This window comes from Saccopteryx leptura, chromosome 4 (assembly GCF_036850995.1).
Source record: "Saccopteryx leptura isolate mSacLep1 chromosome 4, mSacLep1_pri_phased_curated, whole genome shotgun sequence".
NCBI lineage: Eukaryota > Metazoa > Chordata > Mammalia > Chiroptera > Emballonuridae > Saccopteryx > Saccopteryx leptura.
Window position 1 is genome coordinate 202,599,862 of NC_089506.1, and position 27,960 is coordinate 202,627,821.

The following is a 27,960-nucleotide window of genomic DNA, read 5'->3' on the forward strand; positions in this document are numbered from 1 at the left end:
ATGCTCTGCCCATCTGGGGCCTTATTCTGTTGCAACCTCAGTGCCTCAGCGCCTGGGCCAACTATGCTCCAGTGGCTGCAGGAGGGGAAGAGAGAGACAGAGAGGAAGGAGAGGGAGAAGGGTAGAGAAGCAGATGGGCGCTTCTCCTGTGTGCCCTGGCAGAGAATCGAACCTGGGATTTCCACATGCTGAGCCAACCAGCCAGGGCCTGTTTTTTTGTTTTTGTTACTTTTGGTTTTATATCCTACATATTAATAAAATCATACAGTAAAAAGCAAATTCTATACGGGGTGGGCAAAAGTAGGTTTACAGCTATGAGAATGTGAATCACAGAGTTTATACTTGTATTATTATTCATTATTATATTATTTGTTTGTATCAGAACTGTAAACCTACTTTTGCCAATACCTGTAGTCAGTCTGGGATGGGGTCTAAGGCTCTGCATTTCTAATAAGCTCACATTTGCTTCTGATTTAGGACTTTACCAGGGTTGTAGCAGAATAATGGCCCATAAAGATGGCCATGTCCTAAACCCTGGGACCTATAAATATGTGACTCTACATGACAACAGGGACTTTGCAAATGTGATTAAATTACAGATTTTAAGATTGGGAGATTACTCAGCATAACCCAGGCAGGCCCAAAGTTCCTTTTAAATGAAACAGTAGGAGAGTTAGAGTTGGAACTTCTGGCTTTGAAGGTAGTGAAGGGGGCCACAAGCCAAGGAATGCAGACAGCCTCTAGAAACGGAAAAGGAAAGGGGTTCTCCCCTCCAGCCTCCAGAAGGAATGTAACCCTGCCAACACCTTCATTTCAGCCCAGTGAGAACCACTGGACTTTGGAGTTGCAAGATAATAATTGTAACATAATAAACGTGTGTTGTTTCAAGCCACTGAGTTTATGGTAATTTGTTATAGCAGCCAGAGGAAATTAACACAGGGCTTGGAGGACTGGACTTAAAAGGTCAGACTTCTGTGAGCAGCTTTCTGAGTGGTACCTGCATGTCCACATCTATCTTCCTTCTACTGCCTTACATTCTGAAGTTCTGCATGAAATGTCACTAACCTGTTCAAGTTAATAGGACTTTTTTTTCCAAAAGACCTAGATGCTCTGAGGCGTTGTTTCCCAAAGGCTGATCCAAGGACCACTTCCAACAAAAGCCCCTGAGACAATGACGCCATTTCAGATCTGCTGAATTGGAATGTCTATGAACTGAGGCCTGTACATCGACAGTTTTAACAAACACCTGAGGTTATTCTTAATCATACTAAATTCTGAGACCCACTGCTCTAACTGTGCTTGACCTCACCAAAGGTTAAATCAACCCAATCATATTGCTTTTCTTGTGTCACTTGGCACATCTCAGCTGCTGCCAGGGGGAAATGGGAAATGGGAAATGAGACACGGGAATGGGAAATGGTTACTCCTGGGTCACGGTGTGCTTGGCATCCAGCAGGTCTTGGTGGTCAGCCACAGTTCGGAGACGGCACAGCAACGAGAGCACCACCAGCTGGGACTGGGCAGGTGTCAAGAAGCAACAAATGCACCCAGAGACAAGTGGGAATGCACCTCAAACAACTCTGTCTACTTGCCTCTGCTTAAACTGGCTTCTTCCAGTTTAGATAAGAACCTAATCACGATTTACAAAGTTTCTTTGCAAAAGTACATTCAGAGTCTCAACCAACCATATTTAAAAGCAATGCTGGTACATAACTAATTTCCAAGCTGGGGTGCAGCAAACACATCCCCACTTACATTACAGATAAGGAGGCTTCAGTGGTGGGATCCAGCTGGTTCCCACCGGTTCGGCAGAACCAATACCCAATTTTTCGTTGAGTTCAGAGAACTGGTTGTTAAAATGGCACTTGTAATCAGGGTTCTAAGGTGGGCGCCTGGGCAGCCGCCCAATGTGGAAATCACAAATTTACCTACATTCCTTACTCTTTTTTAACGTTCATCTGTGCAACAGCATATTCTAAGTGCCAGTAGTAATGTCCATAAGTGAAAAAAAATTGCAAAAAAAAAAAAAAATAGAAAAAAATTGCAAGTGAGGGCGCCAATCAAGAAGCAATATGAAAATACCTTAAATAACAGTTTTATTGTTTTTTTTGTCAGGTATTATTATTTTTAAAATTATTTTTATTTATTTATTCATTTTAGAGAATACAGAGTGAGAGATAGATAGATAGAGAGAGAGAGAGAGAGAGGAGGAAGATCAGGAAGCATCAACTCCCATATGTGCCTTAGACCAGACAAGTGCAGGGTTTTGAACCGGCGACCTCAGCATTCCAGGTCAATGCTTGATCCACTGCGTCACCACAGGTCAGGCCTTGTCAGGTATTATTTAATATTTTTTCACTAATAGTTTAAAGCTTTCTTATAATCTAGTTTTATGTACCTCTTTTATTGTTCTTATTAAAGCATTAAATGTATGAAATAATAAACTACTTTTGGTACTTTTTTTTTTTGGTATACTTTTTTTTATATTTAAAAAGGTCACTCAGACAGAGAACTGGTTAATTAAACTATTTGAATCCCACCACTGGGAGCCGTAGGCTCAGGAAGGACACATGGTTAATAAATGGCAGAGTTGAGACCAGGGTATGGAAGCAGACATCCATTTTTAAGTTTGCTGAGAAAAAGCAAGTCTGCAGAGAAACTCTGGACCTCACAGCCTCGTCAGCAGCGGCAGAAGGGCAGGACTCACCAGCTTTCCGAGTGTCAGTGGGAACGCCTGTAGACACGGAGCCTCTTACCAGGTCCTGGTTTGTTTCGTTTCTGCCTTCTCTTTCTTCAGGGACAACCATGCTGGCCTTTTCCCTGGGAGAGAAACACATTTTACACATTTTTTGAACTAATTTAGAAATTCCAGATTTTAATATTTGATAAATTATAATATAGAAAATGATTCACATGTCTGTAGTGGTAAAGGAGAATACAAGAAATATGTTAGAAGTCAGTATGCCCAGACAAGTGATGAGTAAAGGAGGAAGTTTTTTGGTTGAGTACTGCTTCTCATCTGTCTTCCAGTTAAAAAAGGTGGTAGTTTTCTTTTCCTTCCTTCCCTCCCTCCCTCTCTCCCTTCCTTTCCTTTCTCTCTCTCTCTTTCCCTCCCTCCCTTCCTTTATTATTAAGTGAGAGGCAGAGAGGTCGACAGACAACTCCCACATGCGCTGGGACTGGGATTCACTTGGCAAGCCCCCTACCAGGTGATGCTCTGCTCATCTGGGGCTACTGCTCCATTGTTTGGCAACCGAGCTATTTTAGTGTCTGAGGTGAGGCCATGGAGCCATCCTCAGTGCCCAGGACCAACTTGCTTGAACCATTCAAGCCATGGCTGTGTGAGGGAAAAAGAAAGAGAGAGAGAGAAGGAGGAGGGGAAGGGGTGGAGAAGCAGATGGTCACCTCTCCTGTGTGCCCTGACTGGGAATTGAACCCTGGACTCCACAGCTGGGCCGATGCTCTACCACTGGGCCAACCAGCCAGGGCCTTATTTTCTTCTATGCGTCCTTCAAATACTTTCAGACATGAGACAAGCATGTAAAAAATGCCGAGATTATTAAGACTTTTAATAAAAAATATGCTAATGTGTTATAGAGCATTAAAAATAATTTAAATCACTTATATTCTAATATTTTCAGAATAATCATATATAGGGATGGTTAAAAATCAATGACTTTAGCAAATGAAAACATACACAATAGAACTTTGAATTTAAAAAATCAGGGTTGGCCCTGGCTGGTTGGCTCAGTGGTAGAGCATTGGCCTAGCGTGCGGAGGACCCGGGTTCGATTCCCGGCCAGGGCACATAGGAGAAGCGCCCATTTGCTTCTCCACCCCTCCGCCGCACCTTCCTCTCTGTCTCTCTCTTCCCCTCCCGCAGCGAGGCTCCATTGGAGCAAAGATGGCCCGGGCGCTGGGGATGGCTCTGTGGCCTTTGCCCCAGGCGCTAGAGTGGATCTGGTCGCAACATGGTGACGTCCAGGATGGGCAGAGCATCGCCCCCTGGTGGGCAGAGCATTGCCCCCTGGTGGGCGTGCCAGGTGGATCCTGGTTGGGCGCATGCGGGAGTCTGTCTGACTGTCTCTCCCTGTTTCCAGCTTCAGAAAAATGCAAAAAAAAAAAAATGCAAAAAAATAAAAAATAAAAATAAAAAATAAAAAATCAGGGTTGGCCCTGGACAGTTGGCTCAGTGGTAGAGCATCGGCCTGGTGTGTAGGAGTCCCGGGTTCGATTCCCAGCCAGGGCACACAGGAGAAGCACCCATCTGCTTCTCCACCCCTCCCCCTCTCCTTCCTCTCTCTCTCTCTTCCCTTCCCGCAGCCAAGGCTCCACTGGAGCAAAGTTTGCCCAGGCGCTGAGGATGGCTCTGTGGCCTCTGCCTCAGGCGCTAGAATGGTTCTGATTGCGGCAGAGCATCGCCCCCTGGTGGGCATGCCGGGTGGATCCCGGTCAAGCGCATGCGGGAGTCTGTCTGACTGCCTCCCTGTTTCCAGCTTCGAAAAAATACAAAAAAAAAAAAAAAAAAAAAAATCAGGGTTAATTCAAGGAAGCAAATTTCCAACAGAGATTTAACAGACAAGTCAACAGCTCAGGCTGTGAGGTGGAGCATCACTGATTGCCTCCCTGGTGCATTTACTTGAAGTGCATTTACTGAGTGCCCCTGTGTGCTGTGCTAAGTACTCTGGATATAAATATGGTTCCACAGTAATTCCTGTCTTCAAGGTAGCTCAGTTCATTATACCTGCTAGATTAACAGGACTGCACAATCACAGCGAAGATTTATAATCAGAACTATAGCCATGACAAGGTCGTCAGTAACCAAAGAGTAAACCGGTTTGCTACAGTTTTATTTTTCAAAACCAGTCAAGTATGTTATATTCAATTCATGAAACAGCATGTGTTGTGTGTCTGATCAGAAAAGATGTAGAAGGCTATTCTCTTCCCTTATAGGGCTTGCAACTGAGCTGAGGGGACAATTCAACTATGGGGAAAAATACAGTGTGGGACAAACTGCCACCAAAGACACTAGGGTAAGGTGAAACAGAAGGGGAATCTTCAATATTAACTAATTGTTTCAACAAGGGTTAAAACAAAAAAGATTTTCCAATGGAAAGAAATGGAAACAGATGGACCAATTCTCCAAGCACTGCGGACAATAAAGGATGTTTTAGAGCAGGGCACCACTAAATGATACCATTAAAGAACAGTAATTATAATTTCAATTTCTATAGTATTTGAAACGATATACAAATGTACAGTTATAATCAGTACAGCATGTTATTCATAGATCACAAGGTGGTAGACAATAGTCCCAGTTCCATTTTCCCTCATTATTCTCAATGCCAGTGTCAAGTGTTGCCTGCTCTGCAATGACAGTGGCACTGGTGGCCACTCATTACTGTTCCATTACTTATACTAGACTCCAGTTGAAGACAAAGGACCAATCATTCAAAAAAAAAATTAGTTCTTATATTTCTTTTTCTTTATCATTTGGGTTAACATTAGAGATTTCTCTCGCTACTTCTATACTTGACTGGCTAAACTACAATCACATAGGGCAGGGGTCCCCAAACTTTTTACACAGGGGGCCAGTTCACTGTCCCTCAGACCGTTGGAGGGCCGGACTATAAAAAAAAACTATGAACAAATCCCTATGCACACTGCACATATCTTATTTTAAAGTTAAAAAAAAAACAGGAACAAATACAATATTTAAAATAAAGAACAAGTAAATTTAAATCAACAAGCTAACCAGTATTTCAATGGGAACTATGGGCCTGCTTTTAGCTAATGAGATGGTTAATATCTGGTTCCATATTTGTCACTGCTAGCCGTAACAAGTGATATGTGCTCCTCTCACTGACCACCAGTGAAAGAGGTGCCCCTTCCGGAAGTGCAGCAGGGGCCGAATAAATGGCCTCAGGGGGCCGCATGTGGCCCGCGGGCCGTAGTTTGGGGACCCCTGACATAGGGGGTACTCCAGCCTCCTGGTTGATTTTTAATCTGTGAGTGCTGGATAGCATGGTTACAAGGTAGCCTCTGGATGATCCTTATGTCCTAGATTTGAAACCGATCACTGGTTGTGCAGCCTTAGGCAAGTCATTTAATGTCTCAGTGCCTCGATTTCATCTGAAAAATGGGGATAATAATGAATCCTATGTCAAAGGGCTGTTATAAGGTTTACACATTCTATGTAAGGCACTAGACAGTGGCTGGCCTGCAGTAAGCACTATATAAAGGTTAGCTGTTATTCTAAGTGTCTTAGAATGTGGTAACCTCATACCCTAATTATCCATAATTATGCTAAATAACTGAAGATTACTTTCAAATGATTCCACAACTGTTTTAATTAATAGTTTAATAATATAATCTAGTTTACCATGAAATGTTATAACTGCAAATTGTATGAGAAAAAAATATACAGTACTCCTGAAATGAAACCACAGTTGTAAAGAAAATATTGTCTTCCTAATAAATAATTCAAATTAATTTAACAGAAGTTTACCATAATTATAAATATTCAGTCCCTTGCTTTCAACATTGAGCATAATTATTAAAGTTACTCTATGAGATAGACACAGAATAACTAAAAATTCAGATTCCTATTTTCATTTAATCTAAAGTACTAAAGTTTCTTTCTTTTTGCTTTAATATCTTCAATGGTACCTGAAAATCTCGTACCTGACATTATAGGGAGAAGGCGCTGAACCAGAAGCATTTATTCGAACACTCATGCTGACCCATTTTGTGATCATATTTTCGAACTGTAACATTTCAGATAATCTTACCCCTTCCTTTGAAAAGCAGTGACCTCTTCAAAACTATGTATACTCAGAATGTTGTTACTAATTTTTCCACCCAGGGAGCATTTAATTATCAATACTTAGAAGTGTAATCTTTTTTCCCCTTTCCTCATCTGTAATCTACTGATCCGCAGTCCAGTCAAACAAGCCGTTCGCTGTCAGCTCGCATGATTCATTCTCCCGGGTTACTTTCAACAGTCGCACTGCTTTTGTTCTGACATCAGCCACGGAGGTCCTGGCAAAGCACACTCTGACTCTGACAGTAAATTTTCCTCCAAGGACAGGTTCAGTGCAAGTGTTCTTGCAGCAATGCACCTCATGTATATTTTCCTTTTCAAAACAAACACTTCTCAAATTCCCCAGGTTTTCTGGGAAAGTAAACATCTTAAGATGCTAAATAGTGTAATTCTCAGATTGCTATGTAGTATGGGAAGACCTAACTTATAATAAGCAGACAATCACCACTAAAAAAATTTAGAGAATTATGTCAGACCATAGATAAAATTACATTACAATCTGCTATGGAGATTACTGCACAGATTGAAATGTAGGAGACAGTCCATATTCTGGGTTCTGCTGAGTAAGATTTCCATCAAGTACCAGTCTCATCCACACTCTATCAGTGAGCCTTCTGATGTGCAGAATCACTTATATAAGCCGGGAATGACACGGGGCCCCCCACACCTTGTTCCCATCTACTAAAAGAGCTCTTTAAAGGCTGGGTTCCCTGATGTCCCAGAAGAGGCAGCCCCATGCAGGAAGCCTGGAGCATAAGAACTCCCCTCCTCAGGCACCCTCCTCTCCACATCCATCCAGGTTCCTGGGCTACAACACTGTGCAGAAAGGGAGAACTCAGCAGGCTTGGGCTGCTCAAACCCGGCAAAAGGCCTGTCTCCTTAGGACTGGCCCTCCGCCAGCTTCTGGGAGCTGAGCTCTGAGCCTCTGGAATATTCTGCCTGGGGCCACGCAGTACCAGCTGGATCAGATGCTTTATGCTAAAATGTGGTTTTGCTCCAGGGATGCTCCAGGCCTGTGTCTAAGTGACTGACCCCAAGGATTAGGTGAGCGTCCCGCTGACTACACTGTGTGTGCTGTCACGCACTGCTGCTGGGAGAATTAAGAACATCTGGGTGACTCCACTGGGAGAGGACACCCAGAAGCTTAGCTTAGCTTTCCCTGGACTTTGCCCCATGTGTTCTTTCCCTCGGCTGATTTTAATCGGTATTCTGTTAGAGTAATAAACCATAACTGTGAGGGACCAGTTTTTATGATTCCTGTGGTTCCTTCTAGTGAATCACTGAACCTTAGGGGGTCTCGGGAATCCTCAGCATGAACACCAATAACCTCATCTGAATATCTTAGCTTTATGTTCTCATTTATAACTTGGTGAAAGCTTAGGCAAAGGATGTTTTAAAAAGAGGGAATGTTTAGGAGATACTGGCTCACATCCAGTAGCACCAATTCTCTGATTCCATATCCTAACGATCTTAAATCCATTCCTCTCTTCTCTTCAGCTGGATCTTGGCTACCACCTTTTCTTATCAGGCAACTACAGTAAGTAGCCTTCTGACTCTCTTCCCTGCTCTCTCCATGCCTCACTTTGATGCCAGAGAGAGCTTTGAAAATATACTTATGTCACTTTCCTACTCAGAACGCTTCAACGGTGTCTTATTGCCTTTAGAGTCAAGTCTTAAGTTCTTAACAGCCTTAAGCCTTCACCCTTTGGTCCATACAACCCCCTTGTCCATCTCGTCTACCTGACAAGCAGCACATATTTTTCATGTATCAGCTTAAATATCACTCTTCAGTGAAGCTGTCCCTAATCTCTCCAGCACACTCTCATTACACCCATCCCTTCTACCTTTGCAGCCAGCAGTACTCTGCATGTTTATTCTAATATTAATGTAATGCTCAATCATTGGTCTTTTCCACTGGAGGACAAGCTCTAGGACAGAGACACTTTCTGCACCCCTCTAACTCAAGCATTTTAATATTAGCACAGGGCTTGGCACAGAACAGATGCTCAATAAATATCTGTTGACTGAGTCCTGGGAAAGTGAAGATCTAAAGAAACAGGAACTAAAAACTTTGGACAAGAACAAATAGCTTGTATAATACCTTGTTTGTTACAACTCTTTCTGAAAAAAAATTTTAAACACACACACCATATAAATCATTGCACAGAGCATTTTAGTAAAAAAATATTTTTATAGGCTGAAAGAACTGACCAATAGCTGTATGACTAGTAGCTGGAAGAATCCACGAACAAGGTATATCGCAATCACAGGGGCTTTGAAGGAAGGTATGGCACTGCCCATGTATAATAGTGTGCTGAGCCCCTCCCCAGGGACTCAGTGGTACTGACTCAGTTATCATCCCTGTTTCCAGGAACGCTTGCCCTGAACAAACTGGGGCAGATGTCTATTATGCATCTACTGAGAGTCCACTGCTAGTGTTGAAGGGTGGTTGTCTGTCTTGAAATTTTGTCAAGGGATTTGCTAACTGCATGCTAACTGCCACTAAAAATGATCTCTGCCTTCTCACTGCCATTGATACATCACCAATGTCTGAGGCTTGGAAGATGGGTCTGGCCTGGTCACACTCAGCCTAGGTCATACTCTTTTCTGGTCTAACCTTTTCTCTGCCTTGGCTCAAGGATGCCCCATCCAGCCCTTGTCCTAGCTTCTGAGCCCCCTCAGAGATCATCTGATCCACCTTCCCTCACCAAGCTGTGATCTCCTTGACAGCGCCCCAGGTAGTAGGTTACCAGACTTCTCAAACACTTGCTGGGGTGAGAGGTAGCCATGCAGTTTGTAAATATCTCACTTAGAAACTTTCCTTATATTAAATTGCAAAACTTTTTCTATTTGGATATAGAATATTAAAGGACACTCATTCTTAAAAATATGCACATATGTTCACACAAATGTCACATCTTCCCCAAAATATTTTCCCAGAGCACTCTATTGATCTGAACTGACTAGGATATAAAAGTATTTCCCAGTAAACAGTCCAGCAGTCATCTCCCCGGAGACAATGGAAGTTGTATAAAGAGAAAAAAAAAACAAAACAGAATTCAGAGAAATGGGGGAAAATTTGTAAACGGGAGAGGGAGCTTTCAGAACCTATTTCCTAAAAGAGTACTGTTTTCGTTATATTTCTGGTGTTTTGGGTTATATTTCTTTAAAAGCAGAAAGGCAGTTCTCCTTAAATTTCTGCTGTCCCATTAAACCACTGAGAAGCCACTGAAGATGGTGAAGAGAGGGAGGAGGAAAAGGAAACACATGCTGAGCTCTGTCCTGGCTCATCCTGATGTGATCCCTCCCAACGTCCTCTGGTCTCCATCTGTCCAGAGGGCTGTGCGGCACCCCCCTGCCCCACCTAGGTAAGCCTCTGGATCTTGAAAGGCCTCCAGTATAGTCTGCGCTTTCACACTCATCTATTTATGCATTACCTTATGAGTTTTTCAAAAGCTTCCTTTTCTTTACGCAAAGCAGTGAGATAGCGTTGTTCCTCAGTCGAACCTCCGTATATAAGAAAGTAAACCCTGCAAGTTAAGACAGAACTCTTTTAGACTGTAAACACATCACTTTTAATCCCTGAAAGGAAGAGCGTAGCATTTGAAATCAGCAATGTGTAGTGCTCAAATAATAAATATTTGACTACAGATAAAAGGTCCCATTAATCACATCCTTACTGAAATTAAGCCGCCTAAAACCCACCTGTTAAAGGTCTCATTACCACATGAGCTTCTTTTCTTTTGCCAGGAGGAGGAACAGAGTTTAGGTCAACACTGAAATATAACTAGAGGGAAAGAATAATTCTTTCCTTATAACTATAAACAAATCAGAAAACACAAAATCTCAGTGGCTTCTCTTTTTTCAATTTTTCTTTGCATCTCTGCCAGACAAGCATTTAAAAAGCTGGACTGGAGAGTAGTTATAAAACCAGCTTATGAAAGTTCCTGTTAGTGAAAAATAAACAAATAAAATCTATATGAACTTTAACTTCACAAGTAATTTCTCAGTTCTTTTTATTCAGAACTGAGCCATCACACATTTTATATAAACACACAGACACTAAAGACATATGGATTATATCAGGCTTCTCATGAAATAATTTGATATACAGTGTGTCCATAAAGTCATGGTGCACTTTTGACCGGTCACAGGAAAGCAACAAAAGATGATAGAAAAATGTGAAATCTGCACCAAATAAAAGGAAAACTCTCCCAGTTTCATACCTATTCAGTGCAGTTCAATGTGGGCTCACGCACAGATTTTTTAGGGCTCCTTAGGTAGCTATCCCGTATAGCCTCTACAGACTTGTCACTGACTGATGGCCTACCAGAACGGGGTTTCTCCACCAAACTGCCGGTTTCCTTCAACTGCTTATCCCACCGAGTAATGTTATTCCTATGTGGTGGCGCTTTGTTATAAACGCGCCGATATTCATGTTGCACTTTGGTCACGGATTCGAATTTAGTGGGCCACAGAACACACTGAACTTTCCTCTGTACCATCCACATCTCGACTGGCATGGCCGTGGGCTGCTCCGCTGTATACACGGTGTTACATCATCATCTGCGCATGCGCACATGCTGCCACATCATCTTGCAGAAACTGGGAGGGTTTTCCTTTTATTTGGTGCAGATTTCTCATTTCTATCATCTTTTGTTGCTTTCCTGTGCCGGTCAAAAGTGAACCATGACTTTACAGACAGACTGTATTTTCTTCTCTTAGAAAAAGGCCTGCTTTTCTATCTTGTTTGTTGCTAAGATGAATTGAACATCTCTTCCGTACCTGTTCTTCACCTTCTATCAGAGATATTTTCCTTTTTTAGCCTTTAGTTTTTCATTTAGATTTCATCTTCCTAGATTCTTTGATGTGTGAACAGGGAAGAGACCATTAGACAATATCCAGAGAACTCAGCTCTCCCATGAATGTGCCATGTGGCCGAGGGCAAGTCATTCGCTATTTGTGGGCTTCAATTTCCCACTGATAGAGCTGAATTCCCAGGTCCCCTCTGATTCTGACACTGTGTTTGCAAATATCACACCATTTTATTCTCAGGCAACAAAGAACAGACGAGCTATCTCCAGAGTTGATCAATAGCAAAGTATAAAAAGTTTACCAGCCTGTAATTATTTTACCAGCTTCATCTAATCTCTTCATCCTGCATTACTTCTGGTCCGCTTCCTCTATTCATCTCTCCTCTGAAAAGCTGCACTAGTTAAACCGCTAGAAAATTTTCTTCTGGCTTGGTTTTTGGTTCAGGCTACGTTCAGGATATTAATTTTGCTGTTTACTTCCTCTCAGATAACTGGAGAGCCAGGACACTATATTCTTTGGGAGGCATTGTTCTATCAACCGTTATTTCTATAAAATTTTCATCTGATATTTCTTGACACTCAAGAAAACTTAGTACAATAATCCCTCAAATATAATGTAACTGAGTCACTTCTTAAAATTTATAAGAAAGACATTTTATAACACTGAAATAATGTAGCTGAGTTATAATTATATTAATTTTGGGGAGAAGTTAAGATGGTATAAGTTTCCTAGACTTGTTCAGCTAGAGCACTCCATAAGCCGCAAACCAGTGCATAAAGAATGCGGTACATAACAGTAGAGCAGCAAGTAACGAGGACACGAGCAGTCCCCTGGGTTCGCTGCTGTGTTACACTGGGTGGTCTTCTTATGCAAGGTGCCCAGATTCATCAGAAAGCAGAGTAAGCTTTCATCAATGTAACCGACACCATAACAGAAGGTTAAAGATAGAAAACCCACATGCAACTGGTATAGCTTCTGGGTTAAATTCCTAAAGAACTGTGGAACTGAAGCCTTGAAGATATACTATAGTTCATATTCCTCATAACTTGCCTGAGAGGTTTTCCGGGCCTACTTGCCCTGTAAATTTCAAGCTGACGAACAAACGTTAGCTCTGCGTCATACAGAACCACGTATCTTGGCTCTACTTCGTGGAGTACCCTTGTCAGAGCGTAGGGGTCACTACAACCCAGAAGGGGGTGGATGATAGTGAGGGGGTCTTTCAGAATTCCGTAAGCGGCATCAGATGACAAGTTTACATCAAACTCCTCGTGCTTAATTTCTTGTAAGCAGTTTTCTGGGCTACTGTGTAAGCCTCTAGAATATTCTTCCTTGTCGTCCCCTTCCTCTTCAGGTTCTTCAGATTTCTCTATCATTTGAGTTAAAGTTAACTTTCGTTTTTTCTTTTTGAGAGTCCTTTCTTTGGTGGAAGGTCTTTCTTTGCTCTGGGGGTCTTTGGGTCTTTTGTTAGATTTCATCATTCTCTTTGAGCCGTCCTCCTTTCTGAAATTCATCCACACTTCTTCAGCTTTGCTATCCTTCTCAAAGGCTTTCCTGTAGAGTCTCAGCAAGAAGGCCTCTGCTCCCACAGTAATGTACTCTCTCAGCTGGGAACACGTGCGGTCATCGCTTGCACAAATAAGTACTTGACCTAAAATTAGAAAACAATGTTATGTTACTATTACCTCGTGGGTCTTCCTATTCCCCATGGGCCCCTTACCCTCTTTCTCACAAGGAAGAAACATTTTACCTCCTACTGCCAAAGATACCACATTTACAATTTGTTTGAAAAGGGTCTCAGTGCAGGATTACATAAAGCTTTGAGTCAAGTTGAATCCAGACATACTAGGTCTTATGAAAGTATAGCCATGGTATAATGGAGGCTTTAATGAAGCTCTTTTTAATTAGCAATTTCCAGAGGTTCTCATACACCAAAATAAATTCCCAGTGCATTACAGAGTCAAATATTAAATATTAAATTATAAAAAAGGTGATTATTCTTTATCTGTCTGGCTGCAGATGATTTTCTAGGCTTAAAAATAACGGAAGAAATCTCAGAGAAGATTGATATCTGTAAGTTAAGATATCTTATGAGTCTATAAGAATAGAAAACTATTCACTAAAAAATTCCAAAACATTAAAGACAAAGAAAACAACTTTATGCAACAAAGGTAAAGGTTAATGTCCTTACTATATAAAAAGCTGATACAAACTAAGGGTATAGCCCAAGTTGGCAAAGGAAACTAAGACAATTCACAAAAAAGGTTATGTATTTGAGAAAATACTGAGTTTATCAAATATCAAAAAGTAAAACAATATAACATTTTCCTCCACTCAAATTAATAAAATTATTACACATATATGTGGAAACACACACTGCTAGACTTTAGTCATTGTTAGCTAAGCGAAAAAGGAATAAACTCTAACACTGCTAGAAGAAATAAAAGTTGATAAAAACTTTCTGTAAATCAATATGGTAATATGTCTCAAGAACTTAAAAAATGTTAATATCATTTGACTCATCAATTCTATATCCAGAAATTTTAACTACACATGACTTTAACAATGTGAAATAGAAAATACAGAAAATAAAACCTGAAAGGAAATATGCGGAAGTTAATAGCGACTATTAGACATAATTTTTTTCCTTCTTTTTTTCTATTTGTTTTTTTTTTTTAATTAAGTGAGAGGCGGGGAGGCAGAGAGATAGACTCCTGCATGTACCCTGACCAGGATCTAACCGGCAAGCTCTATACTGGCGATGCTCTGTCCATCTGGGGCCACTGCTATGTTGCTTGGCAACCGAACTATATATTTTAGTGCCTGAGTCAAGGCCATAGAGCCATCCTTAATGTCTGGGGCTCGAATCAATCGAGCCATGGCTATCCCAGAGAGAGAGAGAGAGAGAGAGAGAGAGAGAGAGAGAGAGAGAGAGAGAGAGAACGCACGAGAGAGTGCACGCATGGGAGGGGGAGGGGTGAAGAAGCAGATGGTGCTTCTCCTGTGTGCCCTGCCCAGGAATCGAACCCAAAACTTCCACGTCAGGCCAATGCTCTACCACTAAGCCAACTGGTTAGGGACTCCTTCTCTTTTTTCTTTATATTTTTTTACTTTTTCTACGTGAGCATGCATGACTGAGTCCAAAATCACAGCACCATAAGTTCTGGGATAACATCACCAGCATATTTACTAATATTAAGGGTTGTGTGCTTGCCTGTATTGTTTTTGCAGGATCAAAGACTCAATAGTATTTCTAAAAATCTTACTTTATGTTATTTTCTCTTTGGTTTTACTTTCTAATTTAGTTCAGGTTTAGTTAGTAGATTAACAATCTACTAGAATGCTCACATTTGAAGAGAGTAGCCCTAAATTTGGAATTTTTGTAAGGCTAGATCAATGTCATTCTATTAAATAGTTTAGGTTTCTCTGGAAAGATACTTGCTGAGAAAATAAAACATTAAGACCCGTTAGCTTTCTCCTTGGGGATTCCAGATGTCAAGCCTGGTAAATACATTATGTGGAGATTAGCTACATCTTTAAACAGAATTCCTGAGAACCCAACCAGTAAAATAAGCTGCTTTCATGAATATACAATGATTCAACCCGGAGAAAGTCATACCAAACCAACAGAAAGGGTGTTGCAGCTAGAATTTTAGTGTTCATTTGGCATTTATTCTTCTACATTTTATAAACAAAAGAGAAAGTTCTTTTTAAAGAGCTAATCAAAAAGACTCATTTGCTTGATTTTGAAAGCAGACGTTACCATCTCCTTCTCTCCTACCTGGACCACCAAGGGCTTCACTCTCTGCATTTTCTGCCTCAATTTCTTTCAGTACTTCAGTCAGCGCTTCCCACTTTGGGTTGCTTTCTAGGACCAGTTCTTTTTTTGTTTCTGTGTAGAAATAACAGATAATTTCATTCTATGCGATAATATTTATTTATCCATGAAGTATTCTGAGGACTTTCAAAACAACAGAGAGCACAAGCTCCCCTCTGTAAGCTCATTCCTCTGAGCTTCCTCCGTGATGCCAGAGGGAATCTGCCTCCTTGAAATAGGTCCCCTGTGGGTTCATTCTAAGACACTTCATCCCAACAGTAACACAGGTTTCATCAAGCCTTGTGGAGAGTGACATATGGTCAGTGATAAGAAAGAATTCCGTATTAGTTGTCAATTGTGATGCTATATATGACCTGCTATAAAAAATAACCAGTAGAAAGTAACAGTATGTATTATTTCTAAAAACCCTATGAGTTTCACAATACTGCACATGGAATAGAAGTAGACAACAAATTTTTATTTCATATCACGAATGTATCTAATTAAGTTTTGAAATATACCTTTGAACTAGAAAGAAAGCATTAATCTTAACCCATGCCTTAAAAAACTAATGATATATTTGTCACTTAATCTCCACTTTTGAGTTGTATGAATTCTTTATATAGTATTTTGAATATTAGCCCCTTACTGGAGATATTGTTTGCAAATATCTTTTCCCATTCAGTTGGTTGCCTTTTTGCTTTGCTGATGGTTTCTTTTGCTGTGCAGAAGCTTTTTAGTTTGATGTAGGTTGAGATACCATGCTAAGTAAAACAGGTCAGATGGAAAAGGACAAGAACCATATGATTTCACTCATATGTGCGTTATAAAACAGAAAGCAATATATGAACAAAGAAAACCAACAAGCTCACAGACACAGACAACAGTATGGTGGTTATCAGAGAGGAAAGACAGTTGGGGGAGAAGAAGAGAGTAAGGAGGGTCAAATACATGGTGATGAAAGGAGACTAAACTTTGGGTGGTGAGCAGACAATGCAATATACAGATGATGTATTATAAAACTGTGCACCTGAAACTGAACCAATGTTACCCCGATAATTATAATTAAAAACCTAATATTTATTAGGTTTGATGATGTTGGAATAAAATCTGTGTTTGCCTCATTCTAGTATATTTCTGTTCTCTAAAAACGAGAGGGGTATTAAAATGTTCCACTAAGACTTTAAGTGCCCAAAATAGTAATTATTCTGAAGTTAAAAGAATATATCTGTAGTTCTTATGTAGCAGTAAGAATACATTTGATTGATACTTGGCATTTGTTATTTGGAATTCCCTGGTAATGGATTCTATGACTTGCCACGGTGAATACTTTTAACACAGATTAAATAGAATCTACATTTAACAGACAGGCACACATTTTTAACTTGGCCAAAATTTTTTTTAAATTATAGTGTAAGTTGATAAGCCATTTCACACTAAACATTTAAATAAAAGACACATTTAAAGACTTCAGCCTACAACATACCTTGCTCTTCTTTAATCTCTGTTTTTTCGGGTATTTTGCCTTTTTTACTCATTTTGGCATCTGGAACATGATAAACCCTTGCTCGAGCATTTACAAACATTGAGGTGCTGGAGTCAAGAAATAGCCAACCTAATGTAAAGAGTTATAAAAAAACCCAACTTTACAATTTACAGTTAATTTTAAAGAATCTCTGATGGTTACATAACACACACACACACACACACACACACACACCACACACACACACACACACACATCACACACACACACACACACACCACACACACACACACACCACACACACACACACACACACACATCACACACACACACACATCACACACACACACACACACCACACACACACACACACACACACACCACACACACACACACACACACACACACACACACACACACACACACACCTGGCTGCCATCTCTGCCATCTTGTTCTTCTGTGAACCACACCTTCTCCCTTGGTGTGGCCTCTGTCATTGTTTGGTTAGACCAGTGGTTATCTAAGTGCTGCTTATAGAACCCTGGGGTCCCCAACATATTTTCGGACACCCCAGAAATATTCTCATAATAACTCTAACTCATTATTTGAGTTTCCCCACTGTGTTGACATTGCCTGTGATGGTACAAAAGCACTAGTGGGTAACACTGCCGGTGCCTGAGCACAATCAAGGCAGTGGAACCAAAGTGTACCAGCAAGCGGCATATTCTTCATTTCAATGCATTTGCAGTTTGTCACTCAAGAATGTCCTTGATGGAGCAGTAAAAATTATTAATCCTATTCAATCTTAGCCTCAGGGGCCCATGGACCACACTTTGAAAATTACTGGTCTAGCCCAACAGGGAGAGAGGCCACAATAGTGGGGGAAGGACATGATTGACAAGAAAGCAAGATAGAGCCTAGTCATATGTGTATGTTTCCTTACAAATCTCTTATCTTTGGTCTTCAGCACTCTAGCTGATGAAATTCCATACTGCCTTACTGTTTCTACAGGGAAAATGAATTTTAAATTCTTAACAACTAACTTCCAGAATATAAGCTATTTCTTAGGTTAGGAACCGCCTATATTACACAGTCTTTTCTAGAAATAAAATTGCCAGAATGGATATGAATATTTATTATACAGAACAGAAGTTAAGTAGGCGGAAACATTACCTATCAATAAAACTTACATCTTTGTGCTATGAACATAAAATGTAACTTGAAACTTTAGTATACCATGTAGGTGAATACACAGCACTCCCCCACCTGATTCCTCAACAAAACCCAAAACTAGATTCAAATCAGCTCCCAGGTTAATAGTATTTTTTCTCCCACCTGAATTTTGACCAAAAACCTTCTCGGTTGCTCTCAGAGATTCCAGAAGATTAAGAAATGTGACACAATCATACTGAGAGAGATACTGCAGTAAAGTTCGTAATATCTTCAAATCCTGAACCAAGGATTTAGTCTTGGCTCCAAGCTGATGCCACAAAGGATCCAGATAATGGCGGATTGTCTGAAACAAGAATATAATTTAGTATCGCTAAAATATGTTCAACATAGCTATTATTAATACTGATTATACTTCCAACAAACATCATCCCCTATATACCTAAAAAATGGTTAAAAATAAATTTTGTGTTAGGTATATTTTATCACAATAAAAAAAATCCAAAATAGTATCTTCCAAGGAGGTAGAAAATTTCAGCTCACAAGATTCTAAAAATTATGTTTAATTTTTCAAATACAAAGCAGAGTGCCTTATCAGTAGAATCTTTATGATCAGATAGTCAATTTATAGTTATCCATATTTACATTATTAGCCAGAAGACAAAAGGCCTGATAAACATCAGATAATTAAGATTTCTTTTTTAGGAAAAGTGAAAACATATAGCTCAAACATTCAATTTCTGCCAAATTTGGCTGTGACCTTAATCTGGATTGAGAAAGTTGGGAGCTCTAGTTGGACAATGGAGCAGACGGCATAAACCAGGGAAACTATATGGCATTAAATTAAATAACAATGCATAATTTGTTGGTGTACAGGTTTTAGTTTATTTTAAGTGTGATTCGTGGATGGGAAAATACTATTAAATTACCAATTGACTAAATTGTTAAATTAACAAACTGATTAAATTTGAATATTTTTTAAGATCCTAAAAGGTTGCCTAACATACAACAGCTTTATGTGCTGTAAATACAATGTAGATTTCTACACATCCACAGCTACATATATGTACATTTCCTTTACGAACTGATTCTGTAACTAAAAATGATAAAACTGGTAGCGTGATGTGACAGCAGTATCACTATATGGCATCTTAGCTAACAAATTTAACACTGCGCAGGAGTAACATGTGGATGACCATATAATTTATTGTACAAACTTGAATGCTTGTAAAAATAAAACGATACTATTAATAATTACTCCAGGACAACAGGCAGATACCTATCTCTTTTATAAAATCATCTACAGAAGTTAAATTTTCTAACAAGATGCAAGTTAAACCTGTATTTAGATTTGGTTACTAAAAGAATTAGTAAAATAATACTTTGACTTTTACTAGCCAGGGTATAATAAACAGATATTTAGTGCAAAATATATTAGACTATGTTTTGTTTTTCTAGGGTTATAGAATTCTATTAAAAGAATGTGAAAGTTTAAAACAAATATTTTTGTGGTTTTACCAGGCACTAAATCATAATAAAGCTTTACTTTAATAATAGAGGAAATTAGTTTTATGTATCATGAAATTAGTTTAATGTATTATTATTTCATAGCAAAATAAATGACTTTTTGGAAGAGTCAAAGAAATGAGGAATTAAAATTTTCCTTTTTTACAATTAGTCTGCACTATTTCTGGGGACAGAGACTGATTCAGAGTTTGAGACAGAAACTTAGGCTCCCATAATGGGACTAAAAAGCTGCCTGGAATTCTTAAAAGGTCAGAATTTTCTGGATCTACAATTTGGCCTTAGACATTTACCTGTCTGGATTAACATTAATCTCTAATGGAAACAATTATAATAAAAATTCCTTGAATTCAAGTCTTATCATATTCTCAATTCAGACTAATATTAAGAACAAATATCATTTTCCTCAGTAATGAAAACTCATCTAAATTATTTTTACTCTACACAAGAGATCATACATTCTGAAGCATTCTTATGTAAAACTCTTCTATCAATAGATATCCAAATGTTGTCATTTAAGAGCAAAAAGCTTATTTATCCTTCTCTTAATTATACCTTAAATAAGAGATAATCACTGCAAAAATCAGAACTGTACTTATATGCCAATCTACATATTTTTCTACAAATAATTGCTTCCTATAAACCAAAGACGCTATTACACTTTAAACCACCTCTAATTTAATTATAAACTACAGCAAATTCCTATTAAGAACACTGCAAATATTAAAATAACTTGCATTCTTTAAAACTATAACATCACAAAGTGTGCTTAAAAAGGAAAAAAAATAAAATACCTTGTCAAAGGGTTTGCCAATAGCGTTTTCTAAAGATAAATCTTCGACTTCAAGTGACGGGTTATGGCATTTTAGTTCCTTTAGACAGGCATTTAAAATGTCCAGGATAGCAGTCTGTACAGCAAGCATGGCAGGTGTCATAGAAACGTGGATCTCTACGACCTCAGGTTTGTGCTGCTCTAAAAACGAATTCACTGCTACATGGAACCTAAAGAGACAAGTGTTTTTCAAATATTTTCTAGAGTTTCAAGAGCTATGTATTTCTGGTCTCGGTTTAATATACTCACGGTTTTTTGTAAATGCAATTAAGAAACAAACAAAACAGAAAGCAAAAGGACAATGTTTTCAGGAATACGTTTAACCTCAATGAATGGAAATTATTCAAAGAAGGCAGGAGTCAGCAAATTATGATCTAGGCTAAATCCAGGGCCTATTTTTATAAACACTGGAACACAGCTACGCCCATTGTTCATGTATTGTCTACGGCTGCTTTCATGCTAGGACAGCAGTCGAGTAACAGAGCACATAGCCTGCAAAGCCTAAATCTTTACCGCCTGGCCCCTTCTAGGAAATGTCTGTTGATCCCCAAAATAAGGTATAAAAAAGAAACAAAATAGACTACAACAACTACTCTTAAATACCAGACAGTTTAACTAAATTATCTATTAGCATAGGTTGCAAAATGTTTGAAAATTAAAACCTTCTGTTTTTCCTAGAGATTTACAGAAATTCTTCAAAATCTTTGGGCATTATTTCCCTGATGGGTAATTTTATAGCCAATAAATCTGTGGTTCTCCTAAAGCTGTTGCCTATGTGAGTCTCTAGATAGATCTCAAGGGGTTTTACTGAGTGGATTTCTGAGAAGGGTAACGTGGCAGCATTGGCTGGATTTGATGGGCTACCCGAAATATAACTATCAACTCTCTCCTTCTAAGAGAATCACAAATGTTGTGACCATACAGTATTTATATTTGGATACACTTGTTATGAACCTGGTTAGCATGTTTCAAGTCCAATGACAGTAAATTTTATATTACATTCTAGTGCAAACTTAAATGACAGCAGATTCTCTCTAAAAGCGATCCCATAATGCTGCTTACCTTGGCCACAGATACAGCTTCTTCACAAAAAGATTTCTCATCACTCTTTCCACATGGCAGAATCCAGTGTCAAAGGCAACAGCATTGTCTGTGAAAGCTTTGATAAAACCACGTTTGTTTTTCTGGCGGAAGAGGCGCAAGATGAACGCTTCTTGACAAGACTCGATTATTCTGTGAGCTCTATACACCAAGATGCCTGGAGATGGGAGTGGGGGATTATCCCTTCAGTTACAGAACAGACATGTAACTTTCAGGCTCACTTTCATTCATTTATTCATCACATTTTTCTTGAGTGCCTACTTGAGCATGGGTAAGCAGTGTGCTAGGCTGGGGACAGTACCTCAAAGAAAACAGAGATCCCTGTCCTCATGGCACTTAAATGAACAAGTAAAATAGTAGGTTATAAGGCGATAAGGGCTGAGGAGAAAAAGTAAATCAGAGGAGCAGGAGAGGGAGTTTGTGTGGAGGGTGGTGGTTTGTGATTTTGGATCAGGTCATGTGAGGAAAGGCTGGATGGACATGAGGTGAGCCTTGTGACCACGTGGACCAAGAGAGTTCCAGGCAGAGGGAATGATATGACCGAAGACCCTGGAGTGGGGTGTGGCTGGCATAGCGGAGGATGAATTTCTTTTTTTTTTTTTTTTTTTTGTATTTTTCTGAAGCTGGAAATGGGGAGAGACAGTCAGACAGACTCCCGCATGTGCCCGACTGGGATCCACCCGGTACGCCCACCAGGGGCAACGCTCTGCCCACCAGGGGGCGATGCTCTGCCCCTCCGGGGCATCGCTCTGCCACGACCAGAGCCACTCTAGTGCCTGGGGCAGAGGCCAAGGAGCCATCCCCAGCGCCCGGGCCATCTTTGCTCCAATGGAGCCTTGGCTGTGGGAGGGGAAGAGAGAGACAGAGAGGAAGGAGGGGGGGCGGGGGTGGAGAAGCAAATGGGCACTTCTCCTATGTGCCCTGGCTGGGAATCGAACCCTGGTCCCCCGCACGCCAGGCTGACGCTCTACCACTGAGCCAACCGGCCAGGGCCCGGAGGATGAATTTCTGAAAGTTGAGTGGGTCACTAATTCTCCTTTTGTATGTGAATCAGCTGTGGACTACACAAAATCACTGCCGCTTGAAAGTTTGGGCAAAATCTGCATAGCCTATTAGAATAATTCTGTTTTCAGAATCACAGTATTCAATTGAGAGGTAAATTAGTCCATTTAAAATAAAAACCTTTAATGAGTATGTTTACTACACACACACACACACACACACATACATACATATATTTTGGTGTGGGTTTAGTGATAACACCTCTGAATCACAAAAACAAGAATAATTATGCATGTTCCCTTATTTATAAAATGAGTACTGGACTAGATGACCTTTCAGATATATACAGAATATTGACGTGGTGTGAAAAATTAGGAAGAGACATGACATGACATAAGAGTGCACGGACATCATTTCTGGATCAAAACCTCAATTATGTTTACCATCTCAGTCTTTTAGACATGAAGCAAGCCAGGTACCTTCTACATATTTGCTATAAGTATGCCTGCATGTTTTTGCTCCAGTTGTCGTCACTCCTACAGCCTGGAAAATGACACCAGTAGTAATTTACGATCCCTTTTAGTAGTTCAATAAACTCTATTCAGATTCTACCATTTTAGTGTTTAAATTATGGATCAAGGTAGATGGAGCTAACCTTTATTTTACCGAAGAAAATTGATATGGTAAAAAGTAATAGTATTATTTCGGAATTTGTAGACAAAGACGTTTTAACCACTCCAATATATGTACATAACTAATTCACTATTCAGATAAGATTCTGTGCCTAGTGGGCAGGTTTTTCCAGGTACACGACTGAGCCACGCTTGCTGTCCTGAATTGAATTATTACATAAAATTAAAAATAATAACAATAACTTCTAAAGAAAAGGTGAACCTCAATTTAAGGAAATGTTGTGCTCCAAAAGGTTGTCATTCTTTTGGAACCCAGGAAGAGGAAGGAGAAAAGAACTAGCATTATATCTGAGGCCCTGGGGTTAGTTTTCTGAAGCTAGAAACGGGGAGAGACAGTCAGACAGACTCCCGCATGCGCCCGACCGGGATCCGCCCGACTGGGATCCACCCGGCACGCCCACCAGGGGGCTATGCTCTGCCCACCAGGGGGCGATGCTCTGCCCCTCCGGGGCGTCGCTCTGCCTCAACCAGAGCCACTCTAGCGCCTGGGGCAGAGGCCAAGGAGCCATCCCCGGGTTAGCTACTTTTTATAGTTTTATTTCACTTAATCCTCACAATAATTCTATGGGGTGGTCATTATTACGAGACAAGGAAAGGGAAGAAACTTAATCAAGGTCATCCAACAAGTAATGGGAGACCAAAGGTGCCAGATCATGTGTCTGGGAACAAAGCCAGATTTTTCCTACCATCTGAGAGGCCCTCCGCCTCTGTTAAAAAAATAAATGAAAACAACATAAGCAGGTCATATTTCTGGAGCAATTCTAGTGCCATAAAAGGCGACTGAAATTTTTTATGCTCCTAAAACAGTTCATATCTCATATTGTACGTAAATAACTTCTTTATATGGGTCTCCTCCATTAAACTACTTGAGGACAGGAACATCGTAACACATAGTAACCACAGAATGCCTACTATGTGCCCTGCAGAGTGCTAAGAATTTTAGGTAGGTTGTCTCATTTCACCAACAGAAATCCTAGGAGGAAGGTAGAATTACTGCCTCCAATTTACACATGAGTTAACTGAATCATACAGAAATTTACTCTGAATTAAAAACTACCTAGAAGCTCTACTTTAGATATTGGACTCAGATTGCTCTCGGCCTGAGTAGGTTGGACTATTATTGAAAGAGCAATACTGACATCTAGTGGTAGTTTCAATGTATTTTTTTTCATTTTATTAAAAAACAACATAAGAAAGGAGCAAATACATGAAGTGAAAGATTTTATGATGTATCAAGATTTCTGGTTATAAAAAGACAGTAATTTTCTTTTTTGCTATTATTTAGTAATTTTTTACTACATACCAGGTGCTAACAGTAAGCAATTTATTTTATCCCACTTAACCCTTATAATAATTCTAGGAGGCACTTTTTTTCTCAATTTAACAAATGAGAAAACTGGGGAAGAAAATTAATAAAAAATTAAGTAACTTGCTTGTAAGCAGTGGCATTACCACTCAAAATCAGGTGATTCTGACCGCACGGTGTGCGCCACAGCTTATCACAATCATGTTATATGAAAGTATAACGAAGCTTTTCCCCCATCCGTTCACAATGAACCACATGAAGAATTCATTCGTAAGTTTAGTCATTAAATATTTTTTGAGGGTGTCCTAGGTTCAGGGCCATATGACAGACAAGGCAGGAAGTACAGTACAGTTATGAATCTCCTAAGTCTCTCTGCCCTCCGGAAGTGCACAATGGATCACAACATGTCCATGTGTCACTCATCCAACAAATATGTGTTTAGCACCTCCTGTGTAGCAGCAGTTCCTTGGCCTGGGGTGAACACGTTGCTCCTTGTGCCTACAATGTTTGTTATCTCCTGAACGAGACAGACAAATACGTAGACAAGTTTATGTGGTGTTCTGAGTGCTGTGAGAAGCACAGGTAACCTCAGGGCGCAGAGGTAGGGCCTCTAAATTAGCTTTGGGCAAATCAGAAAAGATTCCCCCTGCAAAAAATAAGAAGAACAATCCTTTTTTATAGTAACTCTAGCTAAAATTAAACCATTCTTCTCAAAATAATTAAGCAACCATTTTGTTGAATTCACATCCTGGGAAAAACACTCTTTAATGAGGGAAATTAAATTACATAAAGAATATTAATAAATATTTCAAGTCTGATTAGGTTCTCAAAGCAAATGGCACCCAATTATCATGTACTTATGAATTACTTATGAATATGAGCTTAGAAAACAAGGAAAGGTCAGTCTTACCTCTATTTACATATTCAGGCAACTAATATTTATTGAGCATTTATAATGTGTCAAATATTGTGCTAATGACTAAAAGGGCAATGTTGAGCAAATACATCTAGTGCTAATCACAAAAAAGTTCTGTTTAGTGATTCGCAGAGGAGACAGACAAAAAGAAAAAAGAAAGGCAAATTTGTGTATGATAAAGTTTCAAATTCTTACCAGTGATTAAATCTGAAGGTATTCTATCAGTCAAGAAATCAACCACAAGTATTCGACTTGTTGCAAATATCACACCTCCTTGTGTGTAAACCTCATAGCGACTGTTGCTTGCAATTTCATTTGTTACACGACGAGGGAGGTGCTCCACTCCTTCTATCTTCAGCTGATTGATAAAATACTCCTAAATCAAATGAAACTTGATTAGTAGGCTGTTTAATTCCGGGGGAAGTTTTTACTCAGTTGCAGGAATTTGTATGTAAAATGATATGCTGCCTTTTGCAGAGATAACGAACTTAAGGAATTTACAAACTAAGTTACTAATTTATGTTGATCAACCAGCCAGTCTACATTTAACTAGGGTTTTCTTGTTTTTGTTTTGTTTTGGGGTTGACACTCAGGAATCATGGCACTTGTCATGAGCATTTTAAACAACAATAATAATAAAAAAAAAAGGCTTTTAAACCCTGGGTTGAAAGACTTCTGCTACCTAGAAAATACTTCCCACCAAAGCCAGGTGTGCACCTCGTGAGGAGATATCCAGGGCATCCTTCTCCCAGGCAATGTTTAGGCTACTAGCTCTGTCAAGATCTCCCCTGGAGGGAATCTCATCTGGTCAATACGGCCCTTGGACCGCACACCCTCAGTTCATTACTACCTTCCCCGGGGGCAGGGGCAGGGGCAGGGGGGACGGGAGGAGGACGGACCGCACTGTGTGCTAAGACCCGGCAAGCAGTGCAGACACCCAGATGAATGGAACAGGACCCCTGCCCTCAGGAAGACTGTGGTCACTGTTCTCAGCTGACATTTCCCTCCTGGCAGGCCCTGCCACCTGTCCACATCCCCTCCTTGACCCCAGCTCCCCACCCTTTCTGATCCTATGCCCTCCTTCCACAGCTCTGGGAGGCCCTTTCGGTCTCTCCTCTCCCTACACGGTTCTCCTCCCCCCCCAGCCTCAGCATCGTCCGCGTCTGCCGCCAGCCTCAGAGCCCCGCCACCCCCGTCCCCACCCCGCGCACGGGCTCCACGCCTTTCATCCCTGCAAACCCTCTCTGGACGTCCAACTTCGGGGTTCTCTCCTGACTCCTTCCCTTCTACAGACATCCATCCCCATCCCCTTCCGGAGCCTCCAATCCTTCTCTCCGCCCCCATCCGCCTCCAGTGACGCCCCTGCGTCCCTCTCAGTGTCCCCGCGCCCCTGTCAGGGACCTGCATCCCTTTCGGGTCCCCTCGCATCCGTGTCAGGGGCCCGCATCTGCCTCAGGGCCCTGCGCCGCCCGCGGAGGCCTGGCCTCCGCGCCGGGCCTGCACCCGCCCAGGAGGCCCCGGCGCTCTTGGGGTCCCCCGCGCCCCGCGCCGGCGGCCGCACCTCCTCGGCCGACTGCGTGTTGAGCACCAGCACCAGGCACGCCGGGTGACAGTGCAGCCGGAGGAAGTGGTAGAGGAGCCTGTCCGCGCCGAGCCCGCGGGCGCACACTACCAGGCCGTCGGTGTCGAGTAGTTCCAGCACCAGCTGCCGCTCATATTCCAGCAGCGGCGCCATAGCCGCCCGTCGAGCCGACAGTCGCGGCTCCATGGGCGCCCTTCCGGGCCGCGGCCGAACGCAGACGAGGAGAGCCGAGCCTCTCAGGACGAGAGTCAGCCGAGCTCCGCCGAAGAGGAGCCGAAGCCGAGACGAGCGTCTCCCGAAGGAAGCCGAAAAGAGCCGAACCCGAGAAGACGAGCGGTGGCCGAATGTAGCCGAATGTCGCCGAACAGTAACCGAGGCCGAGGCGACAATCTCCCGAACGTAGCCGAAGAGCTCCGAGCCCGAGAACGCGAGTGTTGACGGAACTCAGTCGAAGAGAAGTCGAGTGCAGCCGAAGATTGGTAGAGTCACCGGCCGGCACTCGCGCTCGGGACAGGTGTCCCCTACATGCCTCAGGCTCCACCATGAGACTGCAGTTATTCCACTTTGGTACCTTGGATATGAGAGTCGGGCCTCCTAGACGTGGACTTAGGATGCTAGCTAACAAAAAGTTGGAGAGGAGAATGAAACCTAAAGAGTTTAGGTCCCCGACCTTGACTGTAGAAATAGGTAATTGACAGTCGTCCAAATGCGCCGAGAACGAAAATGTTTTGAGTAAGCAGAATAGCTTACTAGTCTCAGGGCTCTTTTTTTTTTCAGTAGGTCTCGAATAAAAATAAGCTATTTAAAATCAAGTCTCCACCATGTGTTGCTGCAGTCCTGCCCCGCCTTCCACTAGAGGGACACCTTGGGTAGTATTTGATAGTATTTGTTCTAGGT

At 41.0% G+C, this 27,960-nt stretch overlaps 1 protein-coding gene across 1 annotated transcript in view; it reads right to left on the reverse strand.

Annotated features, from left to right (window-relative positions):
• The window catches only part of ERCC4 (ERCC excision repair 4, endonuclease catalytic subunit), a 32,150-nt gene extending 4,839 nt beyond the window's left edge, over nt 1-27,311 (reverse strand). Inside the window, exons 1-10 of the mRNA XM_066382585.1 lie at nt 27,043-27,311; nt 25,677-25,857; nt 21,527-21,722; nt 20,427-20,634; nt 18,274-18,454; nt 16,939-17,067; nt 15,417-15,527; nt 12,689-13,286; nt 10,261-10,353; nt 2,708-2,820 (exon numbers count right to left, since the gene is read on the reverse strand). Of these exons, the coding sequence (XP_066238682.1) occupies nt 2,708-2,820; nt 10,261-10,353; nt 12,689-13,286; nt 15,417-15,527; nt 16,939-17,067; nt 18,274-18,454; nt 20,427-20,634; nt 21,527-21,722; nt 25,677-25,857; nt 27,043-27,249 (2,017 nt within the window). The 5' untranslated portion in view covers nt 27,250-27,311. The remainder of the gene's footprint in view (nt 1-2,707; nt 2,821-10,260; nt 10,354-12,688; nt 13,287-15,416; nt 15,528-16,938; nt 17,068-18,273; nt 18,455-20,426; nt 20,635-21,526; nt 21,723-25,676; nt 25,858-27,042) is intronic.
• Nucleotides 27,312-27,960: the final 649 nt, after the last annotated feature.